This window comes from Panthera tigris, chromosome A1, assembly GCF_018350195.1.
Source record: "Panthera tigris isolate Pti1 chromosome A1, P.tigris_Pti1_mat1.1, whole genome shotgun sequence".
NCBI classification, from domain to species: domain Eukaryota; kingdom Metazoa; phylum Chordata; class Mammalia; order Carnivora; family Felidae; genus Panthera; species Panthera tigris.
Genome location: NC_056660.1, coordinates 140,086,397 through 140,099,464, shown reverse-complemented (window position 1 = coordinate 140,099,464; position 13,068 = coordinate 140,086,397). Strand labels below are relative to the sequence as shown.

At 40.9% G+C, this 13,068-nt stretch overlaps 1 protein-coding gene across 4 annotated transcripts in view; it reads right to left on the bottom strand.

The window, feature by feature from the left end:
• Positions 1-13,068, bottom strand: part of IQGAP2 (IQ motif containing GTPase activating protein 2) — a 294,230-nt gene that overhangs the window by 32,640 nt on the left and 248,522 nt on the right. For all 4 annotated transcript variants that reach the window (XM_042988699.1, XM_042988712.1, XM_042988703.1 and 1 more), the window contains 3 exons: positions 6,696-6,845; positions 3,786-3,949; positions 1,442-1,666 (listed from right to left, as the gene is read on the bottom strand). In XM_042988699.1, coding sequence (XP_042844633.1) covers positions 1,442-1,666; positions 3,786-3,949; positions 6,696-6,845 — 539 coding nt within the window. The remainder of the gene's footprint in view (positions 1-1,441; positions 1,667-3,785; positions 3,950-6,695; positions 6,846-13,068) is intronic.

The following is a 13,068-nucleotide window of genomic DNA, read 5'->3' as shown; positions in this document are numbered from 1 at the left end:
AACAAGGGCCTTCAATTAATTGGGGCCTTGGAATAAGCATTTGTGTCCTTGCCAAGCTGTTTCTACAATCAAGCTTTGTACAGTGAAGTGGACTCCACCCACACAGGGGAGGCCCTACGTGCCCAGACAGTCCCTCTGTCACTAGTGGATCAGGGGGACTTCAGGCTCCCTCTTGGGGCTCTTCTGGCAAAATAATGGGCGACTCAAATGATATAAACCTAACTTTCTATCTCTTCAATGACAAAAAAGCAGTATGTTCCTTACAGAAAAAAAAATGCATATAGGCAAACAACAATACCAACCTAGAGACAACCATTTTTCACATCTTGATGCATAGCTTTCTAGGTACTACTGTATAATTCTGGGTATGTGGGCCTTCCATACGCCTGGATATAAGGGAGTTGGTGCCTAGGCATATCCCACACAGATCCTATTTGTGTGTGTGTGTGTGTGTGTGTGTGTGTGTGTGTACATACACACGTATATATATTTTATAGAAAGTGGGTTATTTTACCCACCTGCAACTGAAAACTATACAAGCATTTTTCCATACCAATAAAAATATATCATTATTCCAAACAGTTATTAGTCTACTATGTGTTATACAAACATTTATTTAACAAATTCCTCAAAGCTAAATATTTTGACTTTCCCCAACTTTTTGCTGTTACAGACAGTGCGTGAGAACCATCCATGTAATTCTCTGTGCGTATCTGAACTATTGCACAAGGCATCCTTTTGCAGAAAATAAAAAGCCGGGATTGCTTAGATCTACAAACTACCACCCAGAATAAGCCCATTCCACCTGGCTTATTAATGCTTACGCAGGCAAGCCACTCACTTGGGAGTTGTGAAACAGTGCATATCATCAGGTGAGGAGGTGTGCCATTTCTAGGTCTAGGTTTAGAAACACACGACGAAGAACCAAGGCAGAGAATTACAGAAATTGTGGCTTTGGGGCTCAACTGGTACTGAAATGTGAAAATACCATGCAAAACCAAGATGAGTCCAAGAATGTGGCCTGCATGGATATGTTAAAGGGAGCAACATCTTGAATTGAAAACTGACTCTGGATAGTAAATTTTGTTTTTTTTTTAAACTTTTTTAAAAAAGCTTTTATTTATTTTGAGAGAAAGAGCATGAGCAGTGGCTGGGGACTGCGGGGAGGAGGGGTGGAGGGCGGCAGAGAGAGAGAGAGAAAGAGAGAGAGAATCCAAAGCAGGCTCTGCACTGTGAGCATAGAGCCTGATGTGGGGCTCAAACCCATGAACTGTGGGATCATGACCTAAGCCGGAACCAAGAGCTGGACACTTAACCGACTGAGCCACCCAGGTGCCCCTAAATTTTGTTCTTTTAACAGAGTTTAAGAGTATATATAATAACCATGTAAAAATGGTGATAAAACACAACTGCAAAACCAACATCTTCCGGCCTCAGTTACCTGGCTTCTCCAGTCTGTGTTTCTAGTTGGTTCACCCAAGCCTTGTACACCTCTACGGGGTTTGTGTTGATGGTCAGGGACTTGTCATCGAGGATCTCTTTCACTACGGGAGCCAGGAGCTGGCGCAGGGTGTTCTGTCCACGGGCCCCCCTGTTGAAGCTCACAACCATCTTGATGACGGTGGGGTTCCCAGTCACTATGTCCTGTACCTGATCCACCTTTGACCTAAAACAAGCCCAGACCAAAACAAGTGGTTTGCCTCTATGTACAGAGTTTTCAACAGTGTATGGTCCCTCTGGCAAGCAAGGACTTGCTCCATGAAAATCAAAGATGGTGTGGTTTAAAAGGAAGCAATCATTTCTGACACGTGTGTTCCTTATTTGAGGAACCCAAGCACTTAAAACCTAAGCGCTCAGCCTCAATTTCAGTCTAGAAGGCAGGAAGGAACTGAAAGTGAACCAACACTAAGAAGAATACAGGGTACCACTGTGCAAGTATTATGTCCCGTCTAATTACCAAATTTCAAGAACAACTTTCTTGACTCAATGAACTGACTCTGCTTCTTCGAATCCCAAAGTGACTGCGGGGCAGCTTCTGGCTGAGTCTATGTCACATGGCTGAGAGCGCTTTTCTCGACTGCTGACTGCCAACTCCCGTGAGCGTCCCTCCTCCTCCTCCATTTCACCTCTGTGCAACCTCTGACGCTCCCGCACGACCACTGGCCCCCTCTGTACCCCCTTTTCCTTTACAGCCTCAAAGAGCTGCATTCCGTTTCTTACCTTACTCAGTCATTCCCTCTTTTTCCTTTGCTGCTCCGCTTCCCACATTTTAACTGTTCCCACTCATGTCTTTCTCCATGATCTATCATCAGACCTCACTTATACGTGCAACTTCAATGACCATCTCTTTGGAAATTGTCTTCTGAGCCCAGTGAGTAATCCACTTCTCCTTCCTGGGAGTTGGGTCTTCAATTTCCAGTTTTCTGCTGAGCATTTTCACCCATAAATTCTATACCTGTAGCTCATATTGCTCTAACACTCCCAACTACATCTTTTTCCTTCTGACTCCCCCATTTTTCTGACCTGGGCAGCTATAATCTATTCTATTCATACACAGCAGCAGAACAATTCTTCTAAAAACCCGAAGTGGCTGGGTCAATCCCCCACTCAAAGGCCTTTCACACCTTCACAGGAAGTAAACAGTGTGTTGCACTCAGGCCTCTACTCAGCGACTCCCATGATCTGGCCCAACCTATCCTTTTAGCTCCACCTCCCAGTCATCTGGGTTAAATCGCATCTTGGCTAGATTGATCCTACCGGCTTTGTTGGACTTTGGCCCGTGCTGTTTCTGTCAGCGGTGTGCCTTATTTCCCTTTTCCACTTTTTCTTATAAAAAAACTATAGATATACTTCAAGGATTTGGATCAGTGACTTCCTCTTCCACAAAATCTTTATTGAGTGACCTAATTTAACTGGAGCTTTCCTTATGTATGTATGTATATATTTATTACTTCTTAATTTGAGGACCGATGACACACAATGTTAGTTTCAGGTATACAACTTCGTGTTCTGACAAGTTTATATGTTATGCTAGGTTTACCACAAGCGTAGCAGCCATCTGTCCTGTTACATCACTATTACAATACCATTTGTAACTGGAACTTTTCTTTCCATCCCTCTGATCTGTTACACGATATGGATCATTCATTAGTACTTATTTATTTCAGTGCACACATTCCCATATATTTCTCATGTTGGTTCACAGATACCCTGAGGGCAGAGGTTCCTAGCTAATATGTTTCAGAGATCTGTAGGAAATAGTATAGCTTAAGGTATTAAGAAGCCAGGAAGGCAGTTAAGGTTCCAGCTAGTTGCTAAGGGCATTTTCATTTTTTTTTTTTTTTTTGCCCACTTAGTATAGATATCCACATTTTTTTCCTTACCTTAACTGAATCTGAAATCAGCAAAAAGCAGTTTAATTCCAGTAAGAGAAGTATAAAAAGAGTATTTGGCAGAGATTGTTACCCCCATCTGTTTATAACTTTATTACTCACAGAATTTTAATTAAGTTAAATTTTTTCTCACTGACTTTCAAAAAACTTCTGATTTTCAAGTTGTTGCATACTTGCAAAATCAAAAGTTAATTTAGCAGTAAAAAAAGGTATCACTGGTGGGAGAAAGCTGTACATGAATATATCTATAGTGATGTAGAAATTTCTTAAGGAATTTGATACACTTTAATATGTTTGAGTCATTTCTGAGAATTTAAATATTATTTTAGCAAATAATGATAATCTAAAAAGATCTATTCATTAATATCTTTACATATATATTTATATACCTACTTTATTTCTTCCTCCAGAGCTGTCTTAAAAAGCTTGAGGAGTAGATATTCTTCTCGCTGATTGGAAGCATAATTGTATAGTGTGAAAATAACAGTATCCATAAATTTAGTTGACTTGTTCTGTGGCATCTGGAAAATCAGCTTAGCCAGATATAAAGGATTGGTCTAAAAGAAAAGAGAGAAGACAGACAAAGTCCCCCCCCCCAAAACTGTATGTTAATATATTATTAAAGCAGAAAGGAGTACCCAATTCCCTGCCCTTCAGTAATTTAATATGCATAAAGCCTCTAGTGGAGTATCTGGCACAAAATAATACTTTAAAAGGTATCAGCTAATATCGATACCACAGGAAGTTATATTAGAAAGCTACGACAGGATTTATTTAATTAAATACAATTGTGTGCACTTTATACTGTTAACCATTTCAAGTCACATATTAATATTTATTATAGAGACACAGAAGAGAGAGGGGATAGAAAACAGAATCTGGTATCCGAAGATACTGGCAATAATGAAACAAGGGCCCAGTGAAACAGACTATTCTAGAAGGACTGCTGAATGAATAGAAGGAAATACATCCCATATTCTGAGTCTAGAAAAAGGGTATGTTTACATGTAGAGACAGTGGGATGGTCATGATGTTTTCCAAGGAGAGAGAAGGTAGGAGTGAGGTAGGGAGGCTGAAGAGAAGGGTGAAGGTCAGGACAGTTGATAGGATGAAAAGCAGAAGAAAATGACAGGGGGTAAAAAAGACACCTTAGAACTCAAGAATTAAAAAAAGAAAATTGATGTGGAGTTCTGAGGGCTCCGCTCAGGGTGGAGCTCCTGAGATACAACACCAGACTTCGGGTTATATGGCTTTTCTCCAACAGCTACACCAGCCAGGTGGAAGTTAGAGGAGAAAAACTATTATTTAGGCAAGAGAGGAAAATATTCATGCAAAGAAAGTAAATATCCTACCCTTCGCCTTCCTTCCGATGAGAAAAGAAACTTTTCCATACATGGAAACTCGTGTTCACTTAATACACCCAAGCAGTTTTGCTTCAAAGTTTTTAAGAAAACACAAATTCTAGTTTACTTTACTACTAAATTTACTTTCAAGCTCAATAATTATTGGCTGAAATTTTCTGAAGCAGTAGCTGAGGACGTTTTTCTTTACAGTGCTGCATTGATTCTTTTCCCACACTAAGCATGGGATTATGAGAAAGGAAACTCACTCTAAAGCTAACGAATCCTGCTCCTCGTTCCTCCCAGATGACCTAAAAGTTTTACATTTAGGCTCATACTGAAGAGGCAAACTCAACAATCTCTATATTAGCTGTCCTGTGCTTTGGCTAATAATTCTTGCCAAGGCAGTAACCCAAGGCCAAATCCAGACCACTTGCTTTTATATAGTTTCCTCAATGATCTTGGGCTAATGTCTCCAAAGGAGAGAGAGGAAAAGTAAAGAAAAATACATGGTTTCAAGAGACACTTCCCTTTGTACAACTGAACGGGCATGCTCTGGGACTATCAGTTTTGGGTTGTTTGGGGAATCGAACTTGGTGGGAATATTCTCAATATGTTCCTGTGCTTTTTTACCCTTTCTCTTAATGGGTCTCTACTTATGGAACAGGGTAAAAAATAGAAGTCTTAGGCCAATGACTACTTCCACTTTCCTTATGACACAAAATCTATCAAAATCTAACGTTACAAGCTGAATCCTAAAGAAGCCTCATACATTTGGGAGGTTCACGGATATCAAAAAGAATAAATGCCAAAGATTAAATTTCCAAGTGGTGCATGACTAGACTTCTAATTTAGGTAGACAAAAACCCTTCCTTTCTGGGATGGTTGCTGGTGTTAATTAAGCAATGGATTCCTGGAACAATACTGTTTTAACATTTTCTGTATGCTGCCACATTGTGGCCATCTGTGGCACTACACTTGCTTTACAATCTATTATTCCAGGTAGACTTCTCAACTCTGCTAAAGTTAACATAACTTCTTTCCTTGGGGCAAACCACACTTCATTCATGGTTTGAGTAATGTGTTCTCTGTATACCTCCTGCCAGAGCCATCCTCAGGCAAAGATTCAGGCACCTCCAGGCCTTGAGGGAATCACCATCACAAGCAGAAGCAGCCACACAAAGGGACACCGACTCAGACTCAGGCAAGTTGGGCTGATTGAACTTTTGGGGGAAAGGTTTCCTGCCCAAGGGGAGGCTTTGTTTATCACTAGCGCTTACTCAGTTTCCTTGGGACTAAGTGGATGAGCTAGTAGGGTAGATGAGGTGAATGAGGGATTAACCAAAACAATAGCTGGTCTACCACAGTCCAACCACAAGCAGCTCAGCTGATTAGCTCTCACCTGCACCCTGGAAGCAGTAGAGAATTACGGTTCATTTACATCAGGGTAGTGGCATGAAAATAATGAAATAAAAAAGATTATTTCCCTGATCCAAATTCTCTGGCTCTTTTCTTGCATGAAGGGCAAGCTGGTACAGGTCAAGATCCATTTTTCACATACTTTTTTTCATGGCTGACAGCATCTACTTATGTTAGTATTAGGTGTATACTGTTTCTGAAGATAACTATAATATAATGTCACGAAAGCAGGGGCTCCAAAGTCAAACTGACTGGTTTCCAATACCCTTGCTTTACCCTCTGCCGGCTGTGTCCCAGTTTTCTCACACATAATAGGGGAATAACAATAATTACTATTTTCTGATGGTTTCCAGGGTTGTAGTAAGAATTACATGGGATAATGTATGCCAAACATCCCAGAATGACACGTGGTACTTAGGAGGTGCTCAAAACGTGTCAGCTACCACAACTTTAGCACGGGGGGAAATTGCACTGTAAACCATAAAACTTAGAGTGATCCAAAACATATCGATCCAAAACTTAGAGTAAAAGCAAATATTCTCACCTGTAAAAGATAAAACAGCTGCTGATACGTTTCTAGTGTTTTTCTCCTCTCCTTACTTAAACTTTTAATTCCCTGGCTGTCAGTGTTATTTAGTATTTGCATTTCTCCATGTTTTTTCTTATTCAGCTTTGTTCTGTGTGAAATTACATCCTGAAAAAAAAAATTATGAAAGGACTACTTTTTACTATGGTATTCTTTATCTCCTTCCTTCATACACAACCTGAAACACATAGTTGGAAAGATTGATTTTTCCACATTTCATTCATGAAGAAACAAAAGATTGAGAATGTTAAGGAAATCCAGCTCACAGGTGAGTTTGGCTTTTACAATATTTGTTCTCCAAAGCTGCACTTATTTGCTTTTAAGATGTAATATAGGCATTAATACATTTCATTAAGGAGAGAATGATCTTTCCAACAAATGATTCTGGGATAACTGGACATTCACATTTAAAAGAAAGAAGTCAGACCCCTGCCTCACACCATTAACAAAATTAACTCACAAGACATCAAAGAACTAAATGCAGCAGCTAAAACTATTTGAAAGAAAACCTAGGCATAAATCTTTGTTCCCCCTGGATCAGGCAATGGTTTCTTAGTTAGGATACCAAAAGTACTAGTGACAAAAGAAAAAAAAGATAAATTGGAGTTCATGAAAAGTAAAACCTTTATGCTTCAAAGGACACTATTAATAAAAAGAACCCACAGAAGGGGAGAAAATATTTGCAAATTATGCATCGAAAAAGGGATACAAAGAACTCTTTGCATCTCAACCCCCCCCCCCCCCCAAAAAACCCAGCCCAATCAAAACTGGGCAAAAGATTTGAATAGACATCTTCTCAATTCATACCCTGTTGGTAGGAATGTAAACTATAGCCACTTAGAAAACATTGTGGCAGTTTTTTTAGAGTAAACACAGAATTACCGTATGACGCAGCAATTCCACTCTTAGGGGTATATCCAAGAGAAGAGAAAACACACATTCACACAAAAACATGTATATGAATGCTCAATTATTATAATACCCCTTAAGGGGAAATAACTCAAATGTTCCTTAACTGATGAATGGATAGACAAAATGTGGTAGAGCCATACAATGGAATTTTATTTGTCAATAAAATGGAAGGAAGTACTGATTCATGCTAAAACATGGGTGAACCTTAAAAACACTATATCAAGTCAAAGAAGTAGGTCACAATAGACCAGATACTGTGTGATTCTATTCATATGAAATGTCAACAACAGGCCAATCTATTGAGATAGAAAATAGATTAACGGTTGCTCTGCTATAGGGGAGAATAGGTAATAACCATTAATGAATACAGGTGTAATTTTTTTTTTTTTGTAACTGAAATGATATTCACATATGATAAAATGCACACACTGAGAACATTTTCTCTGGGGTTTCTTTTTGGGGTGAATGTTTTAGAATTATGGAAATTACGGTTGCACAGTTTTTTGAATATACTAAACACCATTAAAGTGTACACTTTGAAAGAATGAATTAGATCTAAAACTATAAAAGCACTTGCAAGAAAATACGTGAGGCAGAGATTAGAGATAGAAGTGAGAGGAATCCCCTAAATCTTTAACAAAGTTTTTGTCAATCGTGCTCCTTTAACCATTTACAGAGAATCTTGGAAAAGGGATGACTGCAAATATCGTCAAGAGGTCCCTTCAGGCTATTGTGTCCCTTTCAGATGTTTCAAGAGTCAGGAACAAGAGTAGAACTTTTAGAAAAGGGTCTGTCACACATTTTTACAGGGATCCACTGCAAAAAATACAACTTACATCTTTCGCTGGGAAACACACAGTCACGTGCACACACACACGCACTACAAAATACTTAGCCATACTACTGGGATACACTCTGGTACCTTCAATTTGCTTTTATTCTATTCTTTTTTAAGGAATGCTGATGTGACTCACTAAATTGATTTCATGACCCAGCAAGGGCACATGACTCACATGAACGCCACTGCTCTAGAATGCCTCCTCTGCCACATAACAATGGGTCACTGTTCCATAGAACAGGTGGCAATAAAGCTGTTTTTCCTAACTGTTCTTCCATCTGCTTCCCCGAGCTCTTAGCCCAGCCTCCATGTGAGGAGCTGATCTGCGGCCAGCATTAGGATGCTTGACCACTGTTCCTGAGGGGGCACTCTGGGAATTTCAGGCAATAAAAAGCTTTGCTGTGCATGTTCTGCTGGTCATCTAGCATCCCTGGCCTCTGTCCACCAAATACCAGTAGGGACCCTAGTCATTTTCACAGTCAAAAATGTGCCTGCCACCATTTCCAATTGGCCCTGGGGGTGAGAACCACTGTCAGCTTTTGCGTACAGGCTCTAAATCTGCTTACCTCCTAGCACCCCATTCTCCCACCCCGTTCTCCCTGGTTCAGTCACACGTAGGAAAAAGCCCTTGGAGCTCTGAGATAAATAAGATGGTTCTATATGGTTATATCCACTGCCCTCCAGGTCTGTGGTTTTATTCTTTGCCATTCTCAGCTTAGGGAAAACCTGGACTTCATCACTTAACATCTGTCTTCTTAATTGCTCATATGCAGAATGAGGGGGATTTGATTTGCATTTCCATGAAATTTTTTAGAAAGGCAACATTTTCACCTTCATTTCACAGACATATAAAATACTTCAGGATTAAAAAGGAAGTGTGCTTAGCACCACATGGAGGTTAAGAGGAAGTCTAGGCAGGCAGCTGCCTGACATCCTTATTGACAGCAAGTCTTAAAACATCACCAGAAGAAGTCTGGTTTAGAGTTTCAGACAACCCAGCTCTCTTGTCTTCAAGTAACTGGTGAGGTATAGGCCATTGAATTCCCTCAAATACATGGAATAAACATATGATCTTGGTTTTAAATACATGGCAGAAAAAAAAAAACAACTTGCTATTTAACTCCCCCTCCAATTATCGTCCACTGAGGTAGCTCTGGAAACTGAAGACTTCTTGTATGTTCTGATCCCAGAGCCCATCTTTACATCTTGGTTTTTGACGTACACACAAGAGGAGAGTGGGCGTGGCAAGCAAGCTCCTGGGCTTCTAGAACTAAATTGCTCTGCATTAGAAATAGAGACCTCTGGCGAGGACAGGACAGGGAGAGTCATCTGGGATGGGAAGCAGGAGCATCAGAGGCTGAGTCCTTGAAGGGGAAGGGCGAGGGAGTTAGCGGCTGTGCGGATAGAACAGTATCGGCTGCAGGTCCAAGCGCAGCACCGGCAGTAAGCCCTTCTTTCTTCATTCTTTCCGGGGAAACTATGCCTTGCTCAACACGGCTCTTGTGGCAAGGCAAGTTTTCTTTGGGAAGGTTGAAGAAGGGGCCGAAGGCCAACCCAGAGAGGGGTTCCAAACAGAGTCATATGCTTTTCATTAATAGAAATTTAATGTCCTCTATTCTTACCAATAAATACCGAACATTTGAAGAATCATGGTTTGAAGGAGCAACAGTATTTAATAACTTGTTCATGACATTCTCTTATTTTCATATTGCCACCATTTTGTCCCTTCCCCTAATAACAGATACCTGCATGCAGGTTATATGCGGTAATATGAAAAGTTTTATGGAAGTTACAGACTAGTCCAAGGTTTGGGGTTTTGGAGACACGAAAATAGGGGTATCTGCGAAGGCTAGTAAGCTTGGCGACCTTGTGCAGGTTAACCTCTCTAAGCCTGTTTCCTAGGTCTATAACATGGGCTTAATAATAGCAGTGTGAGCTGCTGTCAAGATTAAAAACAATATACGGGAAACATTTAGCACATTTTCAGTGAAGAAAACAAGGTTCAGAGAGGTTAAGAAACATGCCCATGGAAACCTGCTAATATACACAGTGAAATGGTGTAATGAAGCGGTAAAATTAGTCTTCACCTGGGTTCCAGGCAGCCCTGGCCTTCAAGTCTTTTATGATACACCACATTCATCAATGGGAATTTCAGGGATTCAAGATGACTTTTACTTTCGGGGCACCTGGGTGGCTCGGTCATTTAAGTGTCGGACTCCGGCTCAGGTCATGATCTCATGGCTGGTGAGTTTGAGCCCCGTGTCGGGCTCTGGGCTGACAGCTCAGAGCCCGGAGCCTGCTTCGGATTCTGTGTCTCCCTCTCTCTCTGACCCTCCCCCACTGGCGTTCGGTCTCGCTCTCAAAAATAAACAAACATTAAAAAAACTACTTGTAACTTCTATCCAGATTTTCTCTCAGAGTAGTTTGAGTTTACACCCTTCTTCCTATGTCTCTAAGAAACTTCTACCCCAGTTGTTCTGTTTCCATCTACAAGCCAATGTTTTTGCCTAAAACCAATGTTAGCCACTTCACTCATCCACTGACTTTCTGTGATTTCTAGCAGGAATGCCAATTTTATTTATTATAAAATTTTATTTTATTTTTTTTTAAGTTTATTTATTCTGAGAGAAAGAGAGAAAGAGAGAAAGGGAGTGCGTGCTCGAGCATAGGAGGGGCAGAGAAGGAGAATCCAAAGCAGGCTCCACACTGTCGGTGCTGAACTCACTGAACTGTGAGACCATAACCTGAGCTGAAACCAAGAGTCAGACGCTTAACTGTCTGAGCCACCAGGCACCAATTATTTTTTATTTTAGAGAGAGAGAGACAGAGAGAGAGAGAGCAAGAGAGCGAGCACGCGCTGGGGAGAGGGGTGGAAGGAGGCAGAATTTTTTTTGTTTTGAGAGAGAGAGGGAGGGCACAAATGAGCGAGGGGCAGAGAGAGAGAGAGAGAAAATCTCTGGAGGGGCAGAGAGAGAGACAGTGTGAGAGCATGAAGTGGGGCTCACCCAAAGCAGGCTCCAGGTCACATGAAGCAGGGCTCAAGCTCACCTGATGTGGGACTTGAACTCATGAACTGTGAGATCATGACCTGAGCCGAAGTCAGATACTTAATGACTGAGTCACCCAGTGGTGCCCGAGAGAGAGAGAATCTTAAGCGGGCCCCACTCTCAGCATGGCTCCATTCCCTGACCCTGGGATCATGACTTGAGCCAAAATCAAGAGTCCGAAACTCAAGCAACTGAGCCACCTCGGCACCCCTACTTACTATTTTTTAAGCTCTATGCCCAACTTAGGGCTTGAATTCATGACCTCAAGATGAAGAGTTGCACCCTCTCCTGACTAAGCCAGCCCAGTAAGGAATGCCAATTTAAATTAAAAAAAAATTTTTTTTTTAATTTTTAGAGAGAGAGAGAGAGAATGAACACATGCAAGCAGGGGAGAGCAGAGGGAGAGGAAGGGAGAGAATCTTACAGGAGGCTCTATACTCAGCGTGGAGTTGATGTGGGGCTCAATCACACAAACCCTGGGATTATGACCTGAGCCCAAATCAAGAGTTTGGCGCTTAACCAACTGAGTCACCCAGGTGCCGCCAAGGAATGCCAATTTTAGAAGAATTTTAAGACACATGGTTACTTTGGAGAGCTGGAATTATTCTTTACAAACTAAGCTACTTCCTTTCAAAATATTTTTCCCTGGGGCATCTGAGTGGCTCAGTCGGTTAAGCATCTGACTTCGGCTCAGGTCATGATCTCACAGTTCGTGTGTTTGAGCCCCATGTCGGGCTTTGTGCTGACAGCTCACAGCCTGGGGCCTGCTTCAGATTCTATGTCTCCCTCTCTCTTGAAAATAAACATCACAGGAGTACTGATGCATAAGGGCACTTGTACCCCAATGTTTATAGCAGCACTCTCAACAATAGCCAAATTATGGAAAGAGCCTAAATGTCCATCAACTGATGAATGGATAAAGAAATTGTGGTTTATATACACAATGGAGTACTACGTGGCAATGAGAAAGAATGAAATATGGCCCTTTGTAGCAACATGGATGGAACTGGAGAGTGTGATGCTAAGTGAAATAAGCCATACAGAGACAGATACCATATGGTTTCACTCTTATGTGGATCCTGAGAAACTTAACAGAAACCCATGGGGGAGGGGAAGGAAAAAAAAAAAAAGAGGTTACAGTGGGAGAGAGCCAAAGCATAGGAGACTCTTAAAAACTGAGAACAAACTGAGGGTTGATGGGGGGTGGGAGGGAGGGGAGGGTGGGTGATGGGTATTGAGGAGGGCACCTTTTGGGATGAGCACTGGGTGTTGTATGGAAACCAATTTGACAATAAATTTCATACATTGAAAAAAAATTAAAAAAAAATGTAAAAAATATTAAGAAAAATAGAATTGTGTTTATCATTAAAAAAAAGAAAATAAACATCACAAAAAAGTATTTTTTCCTTACTAAAAATATGCTTACTGTTTAAAAATAAAAAAGGATCAAGAAGTTAAATTTTACCACCCACCCAAAGAAAAATCATTTTTTCCCTAGCTTTAAGTATATATATATTTTCCACAACAAATGAAA